Source organism: Pleurodeles waltl, chromosome 1_1 (genome assembly GCF_031143425.1).
Source record: "Pleurodeles waltl isolate 20211129_DDA chromosome 1_1, aPleWal1.hap1.20221129, whole genome shotgun sequence".
NCBI classification, from domain to species: domain Eukaryota; kingdom Metazoa; phylum Chordata; class Amphibia; order Caudata; family Salamandridae; genus Pleurodeles; species Pleurodeles waltl.
This window is the reverse complement of record NC_090436.1, coordinates 1,431,647-1,458,081: the sequence shown is the minus strand read 5'-3', so window position 1 is coordinate 1,458,081 and position 26,435 is coordinate 1,431,647. Positions and strand designations below refer to the sequence as shown.

The 26,435-nt window shown below is 47.8% G+C and overlaps 1 protein-coding gene across 3 annotated transcripts in view; it reads left to right on the top strand.

Annotated features, from left to right (window-relative positions):
• The window catches only part of LOC138246115 (trichohyalin-like), a 156,459-nt gene that overhangs the window by 108,090 nt on the left and 21,934 nt on the right, over positions 1-26,435 (top strand). For all 3 annotated transcript variants that reach the window (XM_069200564.1, XM_069200486.1, XM_069200402.1), the window contains exon 4: positions 18,146-23,495. In XM_069200564.1, the coding sequence (XP_069056665.1) occupies positions 18,146-23,495 (5,350 nt within the window). The remainder of the gene's footprint in view (positions 1-18,145; positions 23,496-26,435) is intronic.

The window sequence follows — 26,435 nt, the reverse complement described above, 5'->3', positions numbered from 1 at the left end:
ATGTGATGCCTGGATGGCAGGCTGTCTGTGGTTTGACGGCAGTGCTGTGTGATGTCCACATCACCTTCTCTCTGTGGATTGATGGCAGTGCTGTGTCATGTCCACGTCACCTTCTCTCTGTGGGTTGATGGCAGTGCTGTGTGATGCCTGGATGGCAGGCTCTCTGTGGGTTGGTGGCAGTGCCATGTGATGTCCACATCACCTTCTCTCTGTGGAGTGGTGGCAGTGCTATATGATGTCCACGTCGCCTTCTCTCTGTGGGTTGATGGCAGTGCTGAGTGATGCCTGGATGGCAGGCTCTCTGTGGGTTGGTGGCAGTGCTGTGTGATGTCCACATCACCTTCTTTCTGTGGGTTGGTGGCAGTGCTCTGTGACATCCACGCCACCTCTGTGTGTGTTGATGGCAGTGCCGTGTGATGCCTGGATGGCAGGCTGTCTGTGGTTTGACAGCTGTGCTATGTGATGTCCTCGCCACCTTCTCTCTGTGGATTGATGGTAGTGCCGTGTGATGCCTGGATGGCAGGCTCTCTGTGGGTTGACGGCAGTGCTGTGTGATGCCTATGTCACCTTCTCTCTGTGGGTTGATGGCAGTGCCGTGTCATGTCAACGTCACCTTCCCTCTGTGGGTTGATAGCAGTGCTGTGTGATGCCCACGTCACCTTCTCTCTGTGGATTGATGGCAGTGCTCTGTGACATCCACGTCACCTTCTCTGTGTGTGTTGACGGCAGTGCCGTGTGATGCCTGGATGGCAGGCTCTCTGTGGGTTGGTGGTAGTGCTGTGTGATGCCTGGATGGCAGGCTGTCTGTGATTTGACAGCAGTGCTGTGTGATGTCTACATCACCTTCTCTCTGTGGGTTGGTGGCAGTGCTCTGTGACATCCACGTCACCTTCTGTGTGTGTGTTGATGGCAGTGCCGTGTGATGCCTGGATGGCAGGCTGTCTGTGGTTTGACGGCAGTGCTGTGTGATGTCCACGTCACCTTCTCTCGGTGGGTTGATGGCAGTGCTCTGTGACATCCACGCCACCTTCTCTCTGTGGATTGATGGCAGTGCTCTGTGACATCCACGTCACCTTCTCTCTCTGGATTGGTGGCAGTGCTCTATGATGTCCACGTCACCTTCTCTCTGTGGATTGGTGGCAGCGATCTGTGATGTCCACGTCACCTTCTCTCTGTGTGTTGATGGCAGTGCTCTGTGACATCCACGTCACCTTCTGTGTGTGTGTTGATGGCAGTGCCGTGTGATGCCTGGATGGCAGGCTCTCTGTGGGTTGGTGGCAGTGCTGTGTGATGTCCACGTCACCTTCTCTCTGTGGGTTGGTGGCAGTGCTGTGTGATGCCCACGTCACCTCTCTGTGGATTGATGGCAGTGCTCTGTGACATCCACGCCACCTCTGTGTGTGTTGATGGCAGTGCCGTGTGATGCCTGGATGGCAGGCTGTCTGTGGTTTGACGGCAGTGCTGTGTGATGCCCACCTCACCTTCTCTCTGTGGATTGATGGTAGTGCTCTGTGACATCCACGTCACCTTCTGTGTGTGTGTTGATGGCAGTGCCGTGTGATGCCTGGATGGCAGGCTGTCTGTGGTTTGACGGCAGTGCTGTGTGATGTCCACGTCACCTTCTCTGTGTGTGTTGATGACAGTGCTGTGTGATGCTCACGTCACCTTCTCTCTGTGGATTGGTGGCAGTGCTGTGTGATGTCCACGTCACCTTCTGTGTGTCTGTTGGTGGCAGTGCTGTGTGATGTCCACGTCACCTTCTCTCTGTGGATCAATGGCAGTGCTGTGTGATGTCCACGTCACCTTCTGTGTGTCTGTTGGTGGCGGTGCTATGTGATGTCCTCGTCACCTTCTCTGTGTGTGTTGATGGCAGTGCCGTGTGATGCCTGGATGGCAGGCTCTTTGTGGGTTGGTGGCAGTGCTGTGTGATGTCCACATCACCTTTTCTCTGTGGGTTGGTGGCAGTGCTATGTGATGTCCACGTCACCTTCTCTCTGTGGGTTGGTGGCAGTGCTATGTGATGTCCTCGTCACCTTCTCTCTGTGGATTGATGGCAGTGCTATGTGATGTCCTCGTCACCTTCTCTGTGTGTGTTGATGGGAGTGCCGTGTGATGTCCACGTCACCTTCTCTCTGTGGATTGATGGCAGTGCTGTGTGACATCCACGTCACCTTCTCTGTGTGTGTTGAGGGCAGTGCCCTGTGATGCCCACGTCACCTTCTCTGTGTGGGTTGATGGCAGTGCCGTGTGATGCCTGGATGGCAGGCTGTCTGTGGGTTGATGGCAGTGCCGTGTGATGCCTGGATGGCAGGCTCTCTGTGGTGTGACGGCAGTGCTGTGTGATGCCTGTATGGCAGGCTCTCTGTGGTGTGACGGCAGTGCTGTGTGATGTCCACGTCACCTTCTCTCTGTGGATCGATGGCAGTGCTGTGTGATGTCCACGTCACCTTCTGTGTGTCTGTTGGTGGCAGTGCTATGTGATGTCCTCGTCACCTTCTCTGTGTGTGTTGATGGCAGTGCAGTGTGATGCCTGGCTGGCAGGCTCTTTGTGGGTTGGTGGCAGTGCTGTGTGATGTCCACATCACCTTTTCTCTGTGGGTTGGTGGCAGTGCTATGTGATGTCCACGTCACCTTCTCTCTGTGGGTTGGTGGCAGTGCTATGTGATATCCTCGTCACCTTCTCTCTGTGGATTGATGGCAGTGCTATGTGATGTCTTCGTCACCTTCTCTGTGTGTGTTGATGGGAGTGCCGTGTGATGTCCACGTCACCTTCTCTCTGTGGATTGATGGCAGTGCTGTGTGACATCCACGTCACCTTCTCTGTGTGTGTTGAGGGCAGTGCCCTGTGATGCCCACGTCACCTTCTCTGTGTGGGTTGATGGCAGTGCCGTGTGATGCCTGGATGGCAGGCTGTCTGTGGGTTGATGGCAGTGCCGTGTGATGCCTGGATGGCAGGCTCTCTGTGGTGTGACGGCAGTGCTGTGTGATGCCTGTATGGCAGGCTCTCTGTGGTGTGACGGCAGTGCTGTGTGATGTCCACGTCACCTTCTCTCTGTGGATCGATGGCAGTGCTGTGTGATGTCCACGTCACCTTCTGTGTGTCTGTTGGTGGCAGTGCTATGTGATGTCCTCGTCACCTTCTCTGTGTGTGTTGATGGCAGTGCCGTGTGATGCCTGGCTGGCAGGCTCTTTGTGGGTTGGTGGCAGTGCTGTGTGATGTCCACATCACCTTTTCTCTGTGGGTTGGTGGCAGTGCTATGTGATGTCCACGTCACCTTCTCTCTGTGGGTTGGTGGCAGTGCTATGTGATATCCTCGTCACCTTCTCTCTGTGGATTGATGGCAGTGCTATGTGATGTCCTCGTCACCTTCTCTGTGTGTGTTGATGGGAGTGCCGTGTGATGTCCACGTCACCTTCTCTCTGTGGATTGATGGCAGTGCTGTGTGACATCCACGTCACCTTCTCTGTGTGTGTTGAGGGCAGTGCCCTGTGATGCCCACGTCACCTTCTCTGTGTGGGTTGATGGCAGTGCCGTGTGATGCCTGGATGGCAGGCTGTCTGTGGGTTGATGGTAGTGCCGTGTGATGCCTGGATGGCAGGCTCTCTGTGGTGTGACGGCTGTGCTGTGTGATGCCTGGATGGCAGGCTCTCTGTGGTGTGACGGCAGTGCTGTGTGATGTCCACGTCACCTTCTTTCTGTGGGTTGGTGGCAGTGCCGTGTGATGCCTGGATGGCAGGCTGTCTGTGGTTTGACGGCAGTGCTCTGTGATATCCACGTCACCTTCTCTCGGTGGCTTGCCTGTAATGCTCTGTGGTGGTCTTGACAGATGTGTGAATTGATTCCCGTCCTGTGTGATACTGGTATAAACAAAGAGCACCCTGGCCGTGAATTACACAGTGATGTATTCTTCAAGAACACCTAGAATTAATTCAGTGTGTTCATGTATGTGATTTGCATCAAGTTATTTTTGCCTTATTTATCATACATGCACCATCATACAGTTGACAATACAGTTATTTGACAACATAATTATGGAACTTACAAAAAAGTAGGCAGGTGTAGCGTATTTTAAGATCAATATGTGACAGTCAGTTCCAGATTTCAAAGGTGTTCCGTACTTAGTACTTACATTGAAGCAGAATCTAAAAATTTGTTTCACAAATTATACGCTTCAGCAGTAATGAAGTACCGTTGTGAGGGCTAAATTCCTTTTAAATAAAAACCGGTGGTTTCAAAGACTTTAACGAAGGGTTGAAAAAAGTTCCATGAATGAGGCCATCCTCCTTGAAATGTTATGATGTGCTGACACGTTTCGAGCTCAAAGAGCTGGACACCAGATAGATGAGGTATTCCTGAGGGTGATACCCAATTATCAGTGCAAGACAGAATGCAGAAGCAAGTATGTAATAAAGACACCTGACAATAGTAAATTCACATTAATCAATAAATATACAAGACAATTTTTGGTTTTTCATTTCCACAGTTGTTCTTTCAAGACATTTGTGAGGAACACTGTGGGGGGGAACATACAACATAAAGCACCAATTATTGACAAGACATTGTGACCACCACCACGCCAAGCCGAAGTGGTCAGTGGAAATTGATGATCCCACCTGAACGAACTCTTTTGTACACTCTACTAAAAGATAGGGAACATGCCTTACATTATTTCTGTTGTGTGACTTATGATTGTACCAACTAAAGCTCCAGACGTTATAATATGATAAATTCTGAGCCTGTATTTGTGCACATTCTTCTATCATGGCTGGCCTGCACGTAGTGTTCCTCTGCATCCCAGGGTTGATGGCTCCTCAAGGCTCAAAATATGGCAACTTTGTGTGTTTTAGTATGTAGCAAGCATCCACTTTCGTGGCACAGTGAGCAGAAGTGGCCTTTCGTCTTTTGGGGTCCAAGACCCTATGCACTTTTGTGCAGCCCTGGTATACTGGGTCTCTTGTCATTGTGTGAACAAATCCTAATCCTAAACAGGCGGGGAATGCAGCCGTCTCGGTGAAAGTTTCCAGGTATATTAAAGCATACAAAAAGTAATGAATAGAATGCTGGTAATTACGCCACAATCCAATCCATTATTATTTTGCACCATTACAGATCAGTTTGGACCCAGCCATATGCTAATCAGTCTTGACCCTGCTCTCATCTGAACAATCCAGCCTGAACTGCGAAAGCAGGTCCTCCTTGAACCAGAAAACAAGTAACCCAGGTCCGGTTTTGCCCTTTTTATGGGCTCATCAGACGGGTATAACTTGGCTCCAGTGAAACAGAGTGTGCAGGACCAAGTCTGGGCATACCATCCCACAGTTTAGAACTGGCTGAAGAGTGGTAGCTCGTGCGGAATGCTGTATGTTTCATTTTCCCTTGATTTCTGCAAATAAGATGGGTTTCCCGAAGGCATATATTATCTGGATTGGATTTCCAGAGAGCACCCCAAACACCTCTTTGCTTGTTGGACAAGTTCAGCCCTCATGTATTGAGTGATGTTAGATATGGGGCTCCTGGTTGGCCAAGGTTTGCACCTAAGCCAGGCTGAAACCACCACTCTAGTCAGGGCAAGTTATACACCAACGATAACCTGTGGACTGAGAGTCCTGTGGCAGTGGCACCAATTCAGAGTCTTAAGTGGTTCTGAGGCTTAACAACTCAAGGGGGAGAGCAGACCAACCAATCGTTGGAAAACACTAGGGGCACAAAGCAGGGCACAGGCAGGCAGGCCAGCACATCCGGGCCCTTATAACGAAACTGGCAGTCCTTTTCACAGTCAGGCAGACAGCAGGCCAGCACAACAAAACTGGTGAGTCTAGTGGCAGTTCCTCAGCTGTGCCTTGGTAGGACAGAGTAAGGAAGCAGCTGGCAGGAGGGCAACAAACAAAAAAGCAATCCAGTGAGTGCTCTATGCACCCGGCAAGCAGTAGGTAGCAGGGGAACAAGAGAAGGGCAGTCCAGATGCGTCCTTTGTGCAGCGCAAAATTCCTCCTGACAGGGGTTCAGTCTCAGTTCAAAAAGTGCTCTAAAAAACATGGGGCCAGGGCCCCTGTACTTATACTCCAAAATATCTTTTGTCACCAGGTGAACCCATGTAAGTGTAACACAACACGGCCCTAGCTCCAGGCGTCAGTAGTTGGCAAATCAGCCCCTTGTTTGAGGGCAGGACACAGCCTCTACAAATGTATGTGTGCCCGCCTCCCTCTCTCCCAGCCCAGTAAGACTATCGGTATGCAGATGGGTGCAGATTCCTCTCCTGGCACACCTAGCCCCTCCTGTGTTGTGGCTGTCTGGAAAGTATGCACAAAGTGTAGCTGTTGCTCTGCCCTAGACGTGGATTGGAGTCAGGCTGCAAAATACTAGTGTTATAATCACAGAGAAATGCCCACTTTCTAAAAGTGGCATTTCTAAAATAGTAACACAAAATTCAACTACACCAGTAAGCAGGGTTTTTCATTACTATTCCAAATGTACCAAACATGCTCACACTACTCCGTTCATATCACAAATTACCACTTAAAAATGTATAAGGGAATTCCCAATGCTAACCTATGAGAGGAGCAGCCCTCACAGTAGTGAAAAACGAAATAGGTTGTCACAACTAGGATGTGTAAAACATAAACATACGTCGTACCTTTTACATACGCAGCACCTTGCCCATACAGCTATGTGGGCCTACTTTAGGGGTGACTTAGGTGTAGTAAAAAGGGACTTTAGGCTTGGCAAGTAGTTTGAAATACCAAGTCAGTGTGGCAGTAAACTGCACACGGGCCCTACAGTGGCAGGCCTGAGAGAGGTTTGAAAGGCTATTTCTGTGGGTGGCGCAATCTGCGCTGCAAGCCCACTTGTCGCATTTAATTCACAGGCCCTGGGTACATGGGACACCACTTTACAAGGGACTCACATGTAAATTAAATAAGCCAAACAGGTGTGAGCCAATCATACCAAGGTTTAGGGGAGAGAGCACATGCACTTTAGCACTGATCAGCAATGGTAAAGTGTAGGAGGCTGGCCTGGTTTGTAGTGGGTACCTAAGGTCCTTCCACCAGGTGCAGGTATCACTTATTACTGAAATTAAGGCAGGATTCTCGCAGCTTAGGCTGTCTAGAGGTAGCTGTAGCACAGCAGCTTAGGCTGAACTAGGAGACATGCAAAGCTCCTGCAATACCACTATAGTTACACAATACTTATACACAATAAAAGACAATACGCAGTTACCAAAAAATAAAGGTACGTTATTTTAGTGACACAAGGCCAAAAGTATCTTAGAGGCAATACTGCTTCTGGAGCTAAGTATTATACACAATATATACACTAGTAACCACAATCAGGTAAGTAAACAGTCATGGAATAGTGCAAACAGTAGAAAATACAATAGATTGCAATGGCCTAGGAGCAACACAAACCATATACTAAAATAGTGAAATGCGAATTTCGAATTCCCCCCTAGGCAAGTGTAGTGTGTAGAGGGACACTGGGAGTGAAGGAATACACCAAAGGTAAGTAAAGTACCCCACCCCAGAGCCCAGGAAAGCAGGAGTAAAGTGCAGCAAGTTTCCTCAGGACGCACTAAAAGTCGTGATAAAGGATTAAGCAAGAACCAAGCAAGACTGCAAGCAACAAACAATGAATTCCTGGACCTGAAGACCTGTGGAGAGAGGTGGCCAAGTCCAGAAGTGGAATTAGAACATTGGAATGCTGGAGGCTCCATTGAAAACAATGGAGTGCTGCAGGCTTTTACTGGCCGGTAAAAGCCCGCAGCGCCAACATTCCAATGTTCGCTTTGTTCACAGCAACAGCTGTGAACAAAGCCTCACGGAGCCCGAGGGGATTTAAATCCCCTCGGGCTCCGTGAACATTTTTTTTTTTTTTTTAAACTTTAACATTCTGCCCTGTGTGGCTCGGCTCGGGCATTTAACGCGGGGAGCGGGCCTTTAATAGCCGGGAGAGCCCGCTACGGCGGGTTCTAAGGCTATAGAAGAGTCCAGGAAGGACAGGAGCCCCCCCAACCCAGAAGAAGGTGCAAAAGTGGATTTCCGATCAGAACAAAAGTACAGAAGAGCACCAAAGAAGATGGCTGCGGGTTTCTGCATGTCGAGTTGCTGGATGCAGGCTGTTTGTGTCGCTGGATTCCGTCAACAAGCCTGGGTTCAAGCAAGTACGCGGTTTGTGTCAAAAAGGAGCTGCCTGGACCCAGGAGCGACCTTTGGGACTCAACTCGGACTGAGGAGACAGAGGAGCTGTCAGCACTTCAGCGAGCCCTCCGAAGACCAGGCAGCACCCACGGGAGTCGCAGAACAGGGGGACAAAGAAGATGCAAAGTTCGGTTGTCGCAGCACTACACTGGAAGGTCCCACGCCGCCGGAGAACAACTCAGGGAGCTGTGCGTCGCAGGATGGAGTGCTGGGACCTGGGCTACGCTGTGCACAAAGAACTTTTGGAAGAAGTGCACAGAAGCCCAAGGAGCTGCAGAAGACGTGGTGCACAGGGGCACTGTAGCAGCACGGGGAGGCAAGCTCATACCTCCACCAAATTTGGACAGCTGGACCTTTGGACAGTCTGGGTCACTAAGGTCCACCACCTGTGTTCCAGGGAGCACGCTCCTCATCAGGAGAGAAATCCCAGAGTACCGGTTGTTGTCACAGAAGGGTGCCTGCAGAAGCAGGGAAGTGACTGTAGGAGGCTGGCCTGGCTTGTAGTGGATACCAGAGGTACTTACACCTTGTGCCAGGTCCAGTTATCCCTTATTAGTGTAGAAGAGGTGTTTCTAGCAGCTTAGGCTGGTAGAAGGTAGCTATGGCAAAGCAGCTTAGGCTGAACTAGGAGACATGTAAAGCTCCTACTATACCACTGGTGTCATATGCACAATATCATAAGAAAACACAATACACAAATATACTAAAAATAAAGGTACTTTATTTTTATGACAATATGCCAAAAGTATATCAGTGAGTACCCTCAGTATGAGGATAAGATATATACACAAGATATACAGGGAGTGCAGAATTATTAGGCAAGTTGTATTTTTGAGGATTAATTTCATTATTGAACAACAACCATGTTCTCAATGAACCCAAAAAACTCATTACTATCAAAGCTGAATATTTTTTGAAGTAGTTTTTAGTTTGTTTTTAGTTTTAGCTATGTTAGGGGGATATCTGTGTGTGCAGGTGACTATTACTGTGCATAATTATTAGGCAACTTAACAAAAAAAAAATATATACCCATTTCAATTATTTATTATTACCAGTGAAACCAATATAACATCTCAACATTCACAAATATACATTTCTGACATTCAAAAACTAAACAAAAACAAATCAGTGATCAATATAGCCACCTTTCTTTGCAAGGACACTCAAAAGCCTGCCATCCATGGATTCTGTCAGTGTTTTGATCTGTTCACCATCAACATTGCGTGCAGCAGCAACCACAGCCTCCCAGACACTGTTCAGAGAGGTGTACTGTTTTCCCTCCTTGTAAATCTCACATTTGGGGATGGACCACAGGTTCTCAATGGGGTTCAGATCAGGTGAACAAGGAGGCCATGTCATTAGATTTCCTTCTTTTATACCCTTTCTTGCCAGCCACGCTGTGGAGTACTTGGACGCGTGTGATGGAGCATTGTCCTGCATGAAAATCATGTTTTTCTTGAAGGATGCAGACTTCTTCCTGTACCACTGCTTGAAGAAGGTGTCTTCCAGGAACTGGCAGTAGGACTGGGAGTTGAGCTTGACTCCATCCTCAACCCGAAAAGGCCCCACAAGCTCATCTTTGATGATACCAGCCCAAACCAGTACTCCACCTCCACCTTGCTGGCGTCTGAGTCGGACTGGAGCTCTCTGCCCTTTACCAATCCAGCCACGGGCCCATCCATCTGGCCCATCAAGACTCACTTTCATTTCATCAGTCCATAAAACCTTAGAAAAATCAGTCTTGAGATATTTCTTGGCCCAGTCTTGACGTTTCAGCTTGTGTGTCTTGTTCAGTGGTGGTCGTCTTTCAGCCTTTCTTACCTTGGCCATGTCTCTGAGTATTGCACACCTTGTGCTTTTGGGCACTCCAGTGATGTTGCAGCTCTGAAATATGGCCAAACTGGTGGCAAGTGGCATCGTGGCAGCTGCACGCTTGACTTTTCTCAGTTCATGGGCAGTTATTTTGCGCCTTGGTTTTTCCACACGCTTCTTGCAACCCTGTTGACTATTTTGAATGAAACGCTTGATTGTTCGATGATCACGCTTCAGAAGCTTTGCAATTTTAAGAGTGCTGCATCCCTCTGCAAGATATCTCACTATTTTTGACTTTTCTGAGCCTGTCAAGTCCTTCTTTTGACCCATTTTGCCAAAGGAAAGGAAGTTGCCTAATAATTATGCACACCTGATATAGGGTGTTGATGTCATTAGACCACACCCCTTCTCATTACAGAGATGCACATCACCTAATATGCTTAATTGGTAGTAGGCTTTCGAGCCTATACAGCTTGGAGTAAGACAACATGCATAAAGAGGATGATGTGGTCAAAATACTCATTTGCCTAATAATTCTGCACTCCCTGTATGTACACAAACCAAAATTATGCAAGTAATAGCAAAAGGAAGTAATGCAAGCAATGTAAAGTTACAGTAGATTGCAATAGGAGCACATAGGTATAGGGGCAACACAAACCATATACTCCAAAAGTGGAATGCGAACCACAAATGGACCCCAAACCTATGTGAGCTTGTAGAGGGTCGCTGGGACTGTAAGAAAACAGTGAGGGTTAGAAAAATAGCCCACCCCAAGACCCTGAAAGGTAGGTGTAAAGTGCACCTACTACCCCCAGAGAGCACAGAAGTCGTGATAGGGGGATTCTGCAAGGAAAACAAACACCAGCAATGCAACAACAGTGGATTTCCGGACCTGAGTACCTATAAGACAAGGGGACCAAGTCCAAGTGTCGTGACAGTGTCGATAGTGGGCAGGAGCCCAGGAAATGCCAGGTGAGGGTGCAAGGAAGCTGCCACCGGATGGAAGAAGCTTGGTGTTTTGCAAGAACGAAGAGGACTAGGAACTTCCCCTTTGGAGGATGGATGTCCCACGTCGTGAAGAAGCTTGCAGAGGTGTTCCCTCGCAGAAAGACCGCAAACAAGCCTTGCTAGCTGCAAGGGTCGCGGTTAGGCTTTTGGATGCTGCTGTGGCACAGGAGGGACCAGGATGTCGCCACTTGGATGAGGAGACCGAGGGGGCGCCCAGCAAGTCAGGGAGCCCTCACAGAAGCAGGCAGCACCCGCAGAAGTACCGGAACAGGCACTTAGAGAGAATAAGTGAACCGGAGTCCACCCGAAGTCACAAAAGGGAGTCCCACGACGCCGGAGGACAACTCAGAAGGTTGTGCACTGCAGGTTAGAGTGTCGGGGACCCAGGCTTGGCTGTGCACGAAGGAAATCCTGGAAGAGTGCACAGGAGCCGGAGCAGCTGCAAATCACGCGGTACCCAGCAATGCAGTCTAGCGTGGGGAGGCAAGGACTTACCTCCACCAAACTTGAAATGAAGAGTCACTGGACTGTGGGAGTCACTTGGACAGAGTTGCTGAGCTCCAGGGACCACGCTCGTCGTGCTGAGAGGGGACCCAGAGGACCGGTGACGCAGTCTTTTGTTGCCTGCGGTTGCAGGGGGAAGATTCCGTCGACCCACGGGAGATATCTTCAGAGCTCCTGGTGCAAGAATCCTTTGGCAGAAGGTGAAGAGGGAGATGCAGAGGAACTCTGGTGAGCTCTTGCATTCGTTATCTGAAGAATTCCCCAAAGCAGAGACCCTAAATAGCCAGAAAAGGAGGTTTGGCTACCTAGGAAGGAGGATTGGCTACCAAGAGAGGTAAGAGCCTATCAGAAGGAGCCTCTGACGTCACCTGCTGGCACTGGCCACTCAGAGCAGTCCAGTGTGCCACAGACACCTCTGTTTCCAAGATGGCAGAGGTCTGTAGCACACTGGAGGAGCTCTGGGCACCTCCCAGGGGAGGTGCAGGTCAGGGGAGTGGTCACTCCCCTTTCCTTTGTCCAGTTTCGCGCCAGAGCAGGGCTGAGGGATCCCTGAACCGGTGTAGACTGGCTTATGCAGAGATGGGCACCATCTGTGCCCATCAAAGCATTTCCAGAGGCTGGGGGAGGCTACTCCTCCCCAGCCTTCACACCTATTTCCAAAGGGAGAGGGTGTAACACTCTCTCTCAGAGGAAGTCCTTTGTTCTGCCTTCCTGGGCCAGGGCTGCCTGGACCCCAGGAGGGCAGAAACCTGTTAGAGGGGTTGGCAGCAGCAGCAGCTGCAGTGGAGACCCCGGAAAGGCAGTTTGGCAGTACCCGGGTTCTGTGCTAGAGGCCCGGGGGATCATGGAATTGTCCCCGCAATGCCAGAATGGCATTGGGGTGACAATTCCATGATCTTAGACATGTTACATGGCCATGTTTGGAGTTACCATTGTGACGCTGTACATAGGTAGAGACCTATGTACAGGGCACACGTGTAATGGTGTCCCCGCACTCACAAAGTCTGGGTAATTTGCCCTGAACGATGTGGGGGCACCTTGGTTAGTGCCAGGGTGGCCACACACTAAGTAAGTTTGCACCCAACCTTTACCAGGTGAAGGTTAGACATATAGGTGACTTATAAGTTACTTAAGTGCAGTGGTAAATGGCTGTGAAATAACGTGGACGTTATTTCACTCAGGCTGCACTGGCAGACCTGTGTAAGAATTGTCAGAGCTCCCTATGGGTGGCAAAAGAAATGCTGCAGCCCATAGGGATCTCCTGGAACCCCAATACCCTGGGTACCTCAGTACCATATACTAGGGAATTATAAGGGTGTACCAGTATGCCAGTGTGAATTGGTGAAATTGGTCACTAGCCTGTTAGTGACACATTTGAAAAGCAGAGAGAGCATAACCACTGAGGTTCTGGTTAGCAGATCCTCAGTGAGACAGTTAGGCATCACACAGGGAACACATACAGGGCACACTTATGAGCACTGGGGCCCTGCCTGGCAGGGTACCAGTGACACATAGGCTAAAACAACATATATACAGTGAAATATGGGGGTAACATGCCAGGCAAGATGGTACTTTCCTACAGTGACTCTGTCACTCCACAGGAGATTTCTTCGGTCCTTCTGGTGCAGGGTGAAGACAGGCAGTTCTCAGAGGATGCACACCTTAGAAACTGTTGCAAATGCTAGCTGCTAATCTTAGACACCTCACATGGCCATATTCTGAGTTAGCATTGTGAAGCTACGTATATGTATTGACATATATGTAGTGCACGCGTGTAATGGTGTCCCCGCACTCACAAAGTCCGGGGAATTGGCCCTGGACAACGTGGGGGACACCTTTGCTAGTGCAAGGGTGCCCTCACACACAGTAACTTTGCACCTAGCCTAGTAAATATAGGTGACTTATAAGTTACCTGGTGCATCGAAAAATGGCTGTGAAATAGTGTGTGCACTATTTCACTCAGCCTGCAGTGGGAGTCCTGAAGGAGTGTTTGTTTGAGCTCCTTATGGGTGGCAAAAGAAATGCTGCAGCCCATAAGGATCTCCTGGAACCCCAATGCCCTGGGTGCCTAGGACCATATACTAAGGACTTATAAGGGGGGTCGAGTGTGCCAATCAGAATTGGAATATGGAGTCACTAAACTATAGTGACAAATTTGGTAAGTAGAGCGAGCATAAGCACTGGAGTTCTGGTTAGCAGAACTCCAGTGACACAGTTAACCACTAGTGACGACACACACATTAGACCACAAACTATGAGCACTGGGGTCCTGGCTAGCAGGATCCCAGTGACAGAGTAAAACACACTGGCACACACTCACAAACAGGCTAAAAGTGGGGGTAACCATGCTAGAAAGAGGCTACTTTCTCACATAAAGTGCCCAGAGTACTAACTCTAACAAAAAGAGGAGGAGAAAGGCAAAAGGTTTAGAGAAAGGGCCATTTCCAACGAGTGAAATAATGTGAATCATTGGTCTGTATTAATGGTTGGTACACAGGTGGGGTGAGCATAGCGGGTAAGCCCACTTCATATTTTATTTTCCTTGTAAGCACTTTGGTGCCGTTGTGGAGATGCCTGGCTCCTGCAGTAGTGGGCAGCTGCTGCGAGGACCTGACCCTCTTTTTATTTGTTTTGAGTTTTAAATTTCTCCCACGTAAGTTGCCCTAATTTTAATTTACCAGTATCACTCACACTGCAGGGGAGCCTGCAGTTAAGTAGGGGGTTGCTGAACCCCAGAGTGCTTTTCTGTTTCCCTACCTGTTCTGCCGTCTGACGCTGCAAAGCATCAAAATTGACTACATACCCAGGACATGCCCACCTTCACGACGGGATTCATAAACAACATCACAACTTGTCTGCGCAGCGGACACTCGAAGTGGGCGCATCATTGGCAAGCCAAAGGCACGCCAAAGGCAAGCCCATCTGCACCCGTACGCACCTGGCGCCCGTCCCCTGGCAGTTTGTCCTCCCCAGCTCCAACAGGTAAGTCCTATGCAAGAGAAGAGTTGTTAGCATTAAATACGCCCGATGTCTTCACTGACTGCCCTAAATTCAGTTCGCTATTTGAGAATATACCGTCTCATTTTCATTGCCAACACTGTCATCGTATAATCATTACTAGAAGCCCATTTGTTTCATTTTCACCAGCTATCACTGCGTCTAAACCCCTGGCAGTGTTAATTAACACCAGGTCCCAGTCATACATCAATTTGAATTCGCAGACTTTTTAGATTTGCCCCAGCTTGACCTTGCATTCATCACTGAAACCTGGGCGTGGCCGGGCAGTAGCAATTCCTCCTGGTTATTGTATTCAGAGACTTAATAGAACCCATAAAAGGGGCAGAGGAATTGCAGTAATTTATAGACGTACTCTGGGAGCTACTTTTCACCAGTCAATCACTCAATCATTTGTAAAGCGCGCCACTCGCCCGCTAAGGTCTCAGGGTGCTGAAAAGGGGGGGTGGGGGGGAGGAACTGCTACTGCTCAAATAACCAGGTCTTGAGGCGTTTCCTGAAGGTCAGGAGGTCCTGGGTCTGTCGTAGGTGGGTGAGGACGGTGTTCCAGGTCTCTCTAGCGAGTACAAATCACTGTTGTTCAAATTCGAACTTACTAAAAATCAATCTTTTAATGGTCTCCTGATATATCGCCCGCCTAGTCCTAGAGGCCAGTTCACGTCAGCACTGGCATCTCTTTTGGAATCCTTTCCAGTAAATACTAACTTTGTAATATTAGGTGATGTTAACTTTCATTTAGAAAACCTAAATGGCCACGACATGGAATATTGAATAGATACTCTCTCCTGCTTAGGCTTTTCTGAAATATTTCTTGACCCGACTCGTAACGCAGGGCACACTCTTGACGACAATTTTAGTAATAACCAAAGCATACGGAATCCTTCTATCCTGGAAGTAACCTGGTCAGACCACAAAGCTATATAGTTTGACATTCCAACTTTCATTGTGGATGGGGCCCACAAGTCCGCTCGTAAAGGTTTGATTTCCCACGCCTGGCATAAAACACATCCCTCTGAACTTAACTCACTACTGATAACCTCTGCACCAGCCCTTGCTAATCATCCAGGTGAAATATCAGAGGATTGCTCCTCACGAGTAAAGTCTGTGGTTAGAGCCAGTCCCAGGAATAAACCCTCCACGCCCGGCACAGTGAACACCTGAGAGTCCTTAAGCGGAGCTGTCGTATGGTCGATCTACCAAGGCTTACTCTAGAAGGTTGTGCAGGGTTACACTGAAAAACGATTCTACATATGAGGGTAAACACTTAGAACTTGGATGTCCAGGCAAATTAAATTAATTTGTCTACATTTAAGAAATTATTCAACACACTGAACACAGGTGGAAATAAATCAGGAGTTACTAGAACGTGTGTGTCGGAGAACAGACCCTTATCACTACTGCAGCCCTTGAGCGCTAGGGGTTAGTAAAAAAGTTTGATATTAAGCTCTATGGCTGAGGTTATCCTGTGGAGGACTTTTCTGTTGCAATCGCCCTATTCGGAACCACATGGTTGTAAAATACTTGAAAGTCTTTTTCAAAGTTACATTACAGCCAAATGTAATGATGTGTTGGGTTTTGATTGCAGTGATGTTGTGTTCGTTGTGCGATTGGAATGTTTTCAGGAATGCACCTATTGTGAAAACCAGTGAAGCCAATGAGCCCACCAGGCAGTGGCATTGAAGGCCTCTTTAAGGGATTGGTGTAGACGGTGAACAACGTCAACTTTCTACTCTTGCGCCCCACCGTACCAGAGATTAACCCGCTCCACTGAGTTGCCGTTGGTGTAGCCGTCACTTGTTCTGCCTACAGTAACCCTAACTCTGTGGTCCAGCTACCACAGGACCACTTGGCCACACTGGCAGATATCCTCTTCATCATGTGTGACGCCTTCAGCAAGTTCTCTGTTTTTATTCAGCTGCACTTTACATGCCAGGGTCTTTGAACCCATACTTACAATGTTGAAATCAAAACTGCAAGTCACAGAATGCCTCATGACGTTAGTTGCAAAGCCTAGACCCTTGGAAAGAGTCCCACTTCACAGGGGCCACGTGTCAGCGTGAACATCCGTGCAGCAGCACTTGCAGGCAGGTTTGAGAAGAGTGGAGGAAAGCCCTGGGAGCCTGCTGGAGGAATCGTGCCTCAAGTGTTGAAGGAGGGAGGAGTACTGATTATTCTGAGTCAACTCATAAGTTTAAGTTTCTCGAGTTCCCTGCTAGTGGGCAGTGGTTACAATGACCACACGTTTCATCGTTTCTGCGAGGGAGTGTGTAAGTGGCCTCCCCTTCCCGTTAGCCACTGGTTTCTTAACCACAACAAACAGAGGAAAGGCGTAAGTGCTCGGGACCTTGAGAGCAGAGAGGCAGAGTGCTGAGATCCTGCGTACATGTGAGAGGGCGCGTGAGTGTGAGCGGAACTGGAAGGTTCACGCCTGCCATAGGTCCATGGCTCCTACTGCCAGTGGGAAGAAATGCATACTATCCAGTATGTGACTGCTGAAACAAACACGGCCCTGAACCCAACATATTCTTCCATCACTGGCTCAACACAGTTTCTGGGCCTGATTTAGAGTTTGGCGGATGGTATTCGGATGGGATTACTCCATCACAAACGTGACGGATATCCCGTCCACCGAGTTACAATCCCGTCACAGCCTATGGAAACCATAATACGGCAGAGAGGATCACATGTTTGTGACGGATTAACCCTACGACAAACTCTAAATCAGGCCGTCTGTCTGTTTTGGATGGGAAGCTATATGAACAGAGAAACACTGCTTTCCAAGTTTGGAAAACATTAAAATAATCCACCTGTATCCACACACGATAACACTGTAAACAAGAAATGCTGAAGATTGGGTATTTTGTGCCTAAATACTTAACTTTCCTTGAACTCTAGAGCTGTGCCAATGTTGTTTTCAGCTCTGTCTGCGGCCCACAGCGGCCCAGAGTTTAAGCATTCACTTGTTCCTGATAGGCTAATTCAAAGTATGCCCTTTACCCCTGCTCTTCCTGGGCGATGACTGTAGCCCTTCTAGTTATGAGAGTTATATGCTGTATGACATCATCGGTAACGGCCAGTTATTGTTCATCGCATGTTTCATTCATATTAGAATTGCTGGGCCTGTGCTGGGATTCCACTTGATTGTCTTTTTACTGATATGAGATTCCTAAAATCAGTGCTTGTTCAAACCTTGTGATCAGTGTACATGTTGACCTTGAGGTGACTCACTTCTGTGATTCTGTATCCATTTTACTTTTGTTTGTTGATTCAGTTTTCCCTTTTCCTTATTGTAAACACAGCTTCCTGTAGATGTTTGTAGTGGGCACCAGAGGCCACAAAATCATTTCGATTCATTAATATTCGGCTTTTTGGCAGTATTCCCCTTCGCAGTTCTTCCTGAAAGAGAACGCCAAGGTGGCTCACAATCTTCACATTGACCTGAAACTAAAAAAGTAATTACCTAGAAATGTACATCACATTAAAGTTAAGTAGATGACACCAAGTTAATTTCCGCTGGTGTAGATGTGTCTGTCCTGTGATAAAAAAGCTTGCCTGTAGAATATTTTTCTTTTGGTGCTAGTAATTAATCCACCTTTTTTCTTTATTTCAGGAACACAGCTATTATTGTGCCAGTAGTCCTAAAACGTTGAAGATGGCCCTCGACAAGTCACTAGAAAGACAAGAAAAGCTGCTTGAAAGTATACAACATGCCGTAAGACGAGAAAAGCAATTGCGTGCTCAAGTTTCAAACCTCCTAAGGCAACTGGAGATGCAAGAAATTTCGAGTGGGGAATCTGCGTGCCAGGAGGACAATGATTCAATGAGTGACGACGAGTCAGGCCACGTGGAGCAGAACACAGAATTGAGTGCAGAACTGCCCGACCTGCAGGGAAGCCAATTAATGAGTTCCGAACAGGACCAGCCAAGAAGCAATACCCCCTGCCAGCAGGAGAGGCACAAACGAATGCGTGAAGAAGAGAGTGAGCTGGATGGCGACCAGCAAAGAGCTAAAGAACTAAGACTGCTAGATGAGACCCCACTAATAAATGAACATTTGTGCCCACCTCCAAAGAAGCAACACATGATAAGAGAACTGAGCCAGCTAGACACTACTCAACCAACAATGGTAGAATCGGGCCAGTTAGACGGAAACCATGCAGTAAGTAGAGAATTGTGCCAGCCAGAGGATAGAGAACTTATAATACGAGAATTAGGCCAGATGGGAGCCAACCAACCTACAGGAGAAGACTTGGGGCAGCTGCATGGAAACCAACAGCTAATAGTCCAGTTAGTCCAGCTCAAAGGGGTCCAAACAGCAAGTGACAATGTAATCCAGCTGTCAGAGAGCCAAGCATTGAATGAAGTATTTCAGCAACTGGGGAGGATCCATTCAAGTGAAGAATCCTCACACGTGGAAGAGAACCAACCTATAATTGTAGATTTGAGTCAGCTGATTGAGGGGGAGTCAGTGAGTGAAGAATTCTGCCAGCTGGAAAAATATCAACCAGCAGTGGAAAGTTCAGAGCAGCTGGAGGGGAATCAAGCTATGAGTAGAGGCTCAGCCCACCAGGAAGACATCCAACCAATATGTGATGGATCATACCTGCAAGAGACCAAACAACCAACGATGAAAGTATCAGGCCAGTTGGTTGAAAATCGAACTGTTGAGGAAAATCAAACAGTGAGAAGAGATTTAGCCCAGCTTACAGAAAAGCGAGAAATTAGTGGAGTTTTATGCCAAGTGGAAGAAAATCAACGCATCATGGGAGAAATAGCCCAGATGGAGGAGAACCAAGCAGTGAGCATAGAATGGTGCCATGTGAAACCAAACAACACTACAGAAGAAGAAGTGTGCCAACTAGAGGAGAACCAAGCAGTGAGCGTAGAATGGTGCCAAGAGGAGGACCAACCAATCACTGAAGAATCAAGCCAATTGGAGCGTAGCCAGCCGGGTAGAGACCTATCATGCCAGTTGGAGCAGACTCAAGCATCAGTGGAGGAATCCTGCCTACTTGAGGGCCACCAATCAGTGAGTGAAGAATGGGTCCAGGTGCCTGAGCAAACATCTGAGCAACCAGAGGCGAACAAAACAGGAGGAGAAGATTTATCTTATATCGAGGATAAACAGTCAATGGGTGGACATTGCCAACTGAAGCCTAATAAGCCAGCATCGTTACATGAAGAGGACTCCCACTTTGAAGGAAACCAATCTTGGATAGAGGAGCAGAGCCAACCGAAGGAGCACAATACAGATACTGAAGCATGGAGCCATTTGGAAGCGAACAATGCACAGGTTGAAGAACTTTGCCTGCTACAGGGACAGCAGTCAACAAGTGCTGAGTGGAGCCAGTTGGAGGATAAGCAACCAACAATGGAAGAATCCAGCAAACTGAGTAGCAATCAACCAATAAATAAAGGTTTAGGAAAAGTGGAGACAAAACATCCAGAGAGTGTAGTATTGTGCCAGTTAGAGAAGACCTGTCCAAGGAGCAAAAAATCAAATAGGAGAGAGGAGAACCAATATGTGAATGAAGAAATGGGACTAATAGAGGTGAGCCGCTCAGTGAGCGAAGATTTTGTCAAACTAGATAGAAAGCAACCAGTGAGTGAAGCAGAGAACCAGCAAGAGGAGAACATAACCATAATTGGAAAATGGTCTCCGCAGGAGGAAAACCATCCTCTCACAGAAGAGCTGTGTCAATTGCAAAGAAACCCACCATCCCATGAAGCATTGGATCATCTAGAGGAGACATGTCCAGTGAGCAAGGAAGTGTGTGATGAGGAGAGCCTTTTAGTGAGCAAAGATTTAGTCCACTTAGAGGAAACCCAGACAATAACTGAAGAAAACTGTGAGATGGAGGAGTATCAGCCTGTCACGGAAGAGAAGAGCCAGTTGGATGGAAACCGACTACTAAGTGAAGAATGGTGCCAGCAAGAGCAGAACCAGCAGAGGGCAGGTGAGACGAGCCATCTGGAAGGAGACCATCAAGAGCAGACCCAGCCAATGGTAGGAGATCCGAGCCATGTGGAGGGAAACCAGACAGTAAGTGAAGAGTGGTGCCAGCAAGACCAGAACCAGCCGATGGTAGAAGAGCTGAGCCAGCTGCGGGGTGACCAGCAGCCCGTATGTGTACAATGGTGCCAGGAAGAACAAAGCCAGCCAATGGCAGAAGAGACGAGCCAGCTGGAAGGACACCAGCAAGGGCAGAGCCAGTCAATGGTAGAAGAGACAAACCTTCTCGAGAAACACCAGCTAGTAAGTGAAGAGTGGAGCCTGCAGGACCAAAGCCAACATATGGTTGAAAAGACGAACCAGCTGGAAGGAGACCAGCACGAGCAGAACCAGCCAATGGTAGAGGAACTGAGCCAGCTGGAGGGAGACCAGCAGCCCGTATGTGTGGAACGGTGCCAGCAAGAACAGAGCCAGTCAATGGTAGGAGAGAAACACCAGCTAGTAAGTGAAGAGTGGAGCCCGCAGGACCAGAGCCAACCTCTGGTCGAAGAGGCGAGCCATCTGAAAGGAGACCAGCAAGAGCAAAGCCATCCTATGATTGAAGATCCAAGCCAGCTAGAGGAACACCAGATAGTAAGTGAAGAGTGGTGCCAGCAAGAGCAGAACCAGCCAATGGAACAAGAACCGAGTCTGATGGAAGGAGACCAGCAAGAGCAAAGCCAGCCTATGGTTGAAGATCCAAGCCAGCTGGAGGTAGACCAACCAGTAAGTGAAGAGTGGAGCCCACAGGAGCAGACCCACCCTAGGGTAGAAGAGCTGAGTCAGATGATGGAAGACCAGCAGACATTAAGTATAGAATGGTGCCAGCAAGAACAAAGCCAACCTGTGGTAGAAGAAGAGAGCCAGCTGGTGGGAAACCAACCCATAAACGATGATTGGTGCCAGCAAGAGCAGAATAAAGCACTGGTAGAAGATCCCAGCCAGCTGGAGGGAGACCAGCCAATAATAGAAGACCTGCACCAGCAAGAGCAGAACCTGCCTATCACAGAAGAACCAAGTCAGCTGGAAGGAGATCAACCAGTAAGTGCAGAATGGTGTCAGCAAGGCCAGAGCCAGCCAATGGCAGAAGAGATGAGACAGCTGGAAGAAGACCAGCCAGTAAGTGTAGAATGGTGCCAACAAGAGCAGAATGAGCCTATCACAGAAGACCTGATCCATCTTGAGGAAAACCAGTCAGTGAATCCAGAATTGCACCAAGAGGAGGGTAGCCTAGACATGAGTGAACAATTGTGTCTTTCAGATGGTACCCAGCCAATAGTGGAAGAATCATCCAAGGTGGAAGAGCACCAACCAGTGAGTGAAAAATGGTGCCAGTTGGAGGGTAAACAACAAATAGTTGATGAATGTGTCAATCTGAGGGTTGAACAATCAATAGGTGACGGTGTTGTCCGCATACAGGAAAATAAATTAATCAGTGGAATAACAAATCACCTAGAGTTCAGCCAGTCAATAAGTGAAGGATTTTGTCAGCTAGAGGAGAACAAGGCTCTAAGTGAAAAATCATTCCAAGAGGCTAGTCAATTGATGGTGGAAAAACCAACGCAGCTGATGGAGAACCAGTCAGTAAGTGATAAGTCATTTCCTTTGGAAAAAGGCGAACCTTTGACAGAAGGAGTGATTAAGCCAGGCATAAAACAGTCTCTATGTGAAGAATCATTCCATCTGGAGGATATCCAACCCATGATGGAGGAATTGATCCAGCCAGCTGGGACCCAGAGACAGAACGAAGACTCAAGGCAGCTGGAAGAGAAGCTCCCCATTATTGAAGAACTAGGTCAACCGGTGGAGAGCCATCAAAAACAGTCATCCCAGATTGAAGATAATCAACCAGTGGTGGAAAATGTAGGCCAGTTGGAAGATGGACAGTCTGCTAGTGAGGAATTGTTTTCAGTGGAAAAGAGACATCCAGTGATAGAAAGTTTAGGCCATTTGGAGGAGAACCTACCTGTTAGTGAAGAATCAGGTGAACTGGAGGAGAACCAAGACATAACTATAGATTCAGACCACCACACGGACAAGCAAACTGTGAGTGAAGAGAAGGACTACCAGCTAGTGGCTGTTGAATACTCTCAAATGGAGAACCACCAGTTGAATACAGCGTCAAGTCAACAAGAGGGAATCCAACCAATGGACGACAAACCAGTTTCCCTCACAGTTAACAAACCTTTAAGTGAAGAAATTGAAATGCCGCAGGAAAGACGACCAGTGCCTGAGGAATTAAGCTGCCTGGAGGATTCTCAACCTAGAACTGAAGAGTTGGTCTGCTTGGAGGGTTCTCAACCTAGAACTGAAGAGATGGTCTGCTTAGAGGGTTCTCAACCTAGAACTGAAGAGATGGTATGCTTGGAGGGTTCTCAACCTAGAACTGAAGAATTGGTCTGCTTGGAGGATTCTCAACCTAGAACTGAAGAGATGGTATGCTTGGAGGGTTCTCAGCCTAGAACTGAAGAGATGGTATGCTTGGAGGGTTCTCAACCTAGAACTGAAGAATTGGTCTGCTTGGAGGATTCTCAACCTAGAACTGAAGAGATGGTCTGCTTGGAGGGTTCTCAACCTAGAACTGAAGAATTGGTCTGCTTGGAGGATTCTCAACCTAGAACTGAAGAGATAGTCTGCTTGGAGGGTTCTCAGCCTAGAACTGAAGTGTTGGTCTGCTTGGAGGAGACACAAACAGGTACTGAAAATGTACCCTGCCTAGACGAAACCCAACTGATGACTGAAGACTTGGTTTGCTTAGTGACCACACAACCAGGTGCTGAAGGGTTGGTCTGCCTAGAGGAAACACAACCAATACCGGAAGGGTTGGTTTGCTTAAGGGAAACTCAATTAATGCCTGAAGAGTTGGGTTGCCCAGAGGAGGCCTCACCGGTTACTGAAGAGCTGGTCTGCCCAGAGAAGACCCAACCCATTACAGAGGAATTTGCTGACATGCTGCAGGAGCTCTTAGGTAATGACCACTAGTCTGAGGAAGACTGTATAACTCCACATCTTCACTGCTTATATGTAGGAAGTGAACCCTTTGAATGATGCATGTTTTAAAAAGGCTTATTTGTTTATATAAAAGGTCAGATCTTATCATTTAAAACCCTAAAAGAATTACCTGTAATCGGTTAATCAGGTTTCACATCCTTAGTCAATATCCTGGCTCTGTTGGCTTAAGATGTGCTGCTATGGAAGTCCCCAGAAAAATCTGCTTTAGCTGCTGCACCCAGGGGCCCTTTGAGCATTTTTTGTTGCTAATTTTGCTGCATTCTGTTGAAGTGGTTTGAAAGGGACCCTAATGTCCCAGCACGCTTTAGACATTGGCATCAGGTGTCCCCTGATGCACATACTGTGGCACTGAAATATAAATCAGGAGTATGTGGATTTTCTAATTCGTGCTCAGAACTCACCTTTCCTTCCACACAATGACCTCTAGGCCTTCTCTGTCCTTACTCTCCTAGTTGCAACCTCTCAGAGTGCGTGCAAGTTTTGCTTACCCTTTTTTTTTGCTTCTCTTTATCTTAATTGCAGACTAGCCAGAGGCTTTAAGGACACTGCTTTCTTAAAATCCCAAGTTAATCACTGTAGACTTTACAAGGTGCAGGGTCGTGCACTGAAAATGCTGCATCCTCCTATGTCTGGTTTGCGGCTACTGCTTCCATCCTTCTTCAGTTTGGGTTGTGACGTCACATGTGCATTGCAGAGGCCTCTTTGGATTATTGATAGAGAATGATTTTTAGGACTGTTTTTCTTCATACCTTTCAACAATCTGCTTAGATATTGGCATCCGACCATAGTAACATTTTATCCCCAACATGGCTGTTCTCTTGGCTAGGGTCCATTTCATTACACTTTCAGTCTCAGAGAGCAGCAGGCCTTGGGGCACTTTGACAAGCTCCATCCGTTTGTTTTAAATGCAGCTGCTTTTGAGTTCACAATTCACAGCTGTTTTCTGAAGCTTGGAGCAGTACCCCGGTGACCTCTGAGCAGAGTTTTCACAATACTGAGTGTTGTGCAGGTGTGCTCCACTCTCACCCCCTTTCATTTAGCAAACATCTCGGGTGTTTTAGGTACTTCCTCTGCAGATGTTCTGAGATTTTTAAGAGCTGCTTTACACTCGTAGTGCTCCAGAGATCTTCGAACAGAAAGACACCAGGTTACAAGGTGGCAAACAGTGACCGATGACCAGGAAGAATCCGGTCATTGGGTCTTGACCTAAACAGTTGACGGTGATGCACACATCTGGTTGACACCCTCCTTCCTAGCTCTTTTGTGTCTAAGAAATGTTCAATTTCACATTCATCAAAGGTTTTCTTCTGCCCCAACACTGAGGATGTATTAGAACATCATGAAATGGATGCTTTGAGGAGGCCGTCATTGGCCACCAGTGTTTCTGTTTTGATTGAAGGCACACTGAGCTGAACTTAAATATGTATATGCTGAGCAGATCAACCAGAAAATAAATATAAAATGTAGCAATAGACAGGTGACGTTAGTGCCAAGAACAAAAAAGAAACCATAAAGAATTGTCAGGGCTGAAGGTCGACCTTAGATCTTTGGGCTCTCCGTGTTGGGCAGAGTTTGCAGTGCACTACCACAATAACTGTTATCTCCTCTTCACCACATCTGCAGATCTCTGCTCTGTCTGGTGCCAGCGATAAGTGTCTGATATTGGGAATCCTACATTATGTGTGTTATGTTAGTGGCATTTATAGAGCGCTCGTTCACCATTCGGTTTCATGGTGCTGCCATACCACTATACAAATCATGCAACTATTCCAGAGCCGGACCAGTTTCCTAATCCAACCCATTTGGTTTCTAGAATTCTAGCTACTAAGGTATTCATCATGATCCCTGTACCACGTAGGCTTGTACATGAGTAGTTACAACAACGCTGGATCAGCTCCTCTTTTATCTCAAGGTTTGCGCAACCAGACATGGGTAGGAGCGGTGCTCTGCACACAGCTGTTTAATTCTGTTGGTCTGCTATGGATGAGATCCCGTCGATGACTGAAGAGTTGACCTGCCAACACCAGCTTGTAGGTTTATAGAGTGAATTTTCGTTGAAAGTTAATCTCTTAAAACACTGAGGACTGTGCGTGAGGAGAATGTGTTTGCATGTGTTTTGCTGGGCATGTGGTTGTGAAACGCTACTTAATGGCTGAGTGGTCCTAGGAGCCTTGTTCATGGTACGTAACATGAATAGAGGACCCTTGAAGTTTGGCTTTCAGGTCTGTCGTGCCTCGTGCCTTTGGATGTTGGGAGCTAGTGGTAGCATTTCAGGCAGAAAGGCGATCAGCAGTACCTGTCAGGAAGCTTGCAGCACGCTCCCTCCAAACTACCCTTTAATGCAGGGGCAGCAACAGATTCCTGGTGTCGTAGGTATTTCATCCTCTGAGGAAGAGTCAGGCTGTACAAGAGGTAATCATGGATTTTCTTTCTTGCTGCCGGCAACTTGCTAACCTGGATACTCAACGGAAATGTAGTTCCTGATGAGCAGCTCCCGGCGCCAGGCCAAAGATTCTCTGCACCGCCTGCGATGCACAAAGAGTGCGGGGACCTATGTTTTGGTCCTGGGTTCAGCAGCCATACAGGGAAACCTACCAAACCCAAACATTTCTGAAAACTAGACACCCGAGGGAATCCAGGGAAGTGTGACTTGCGTGGATCCCCCACTGTTTTCTTACCCAGAATCCACAGAAACCCGAAATTTAGTTAAAAAAATCAAATTTTCCCCACATTTATGTGTGGGATCACTGCACCGGCACAAATTTCCTACCACTCAATGTTCCCCTCAATCTCCCAATAAAAATGACACCTCACTTGTGTAGGGGGGCCAAGTGCCAGTGACAGGGAAGAGCCAAAAACATGTTGAAATTGAGGGGGAACCAAAGCGTGTCCAAAA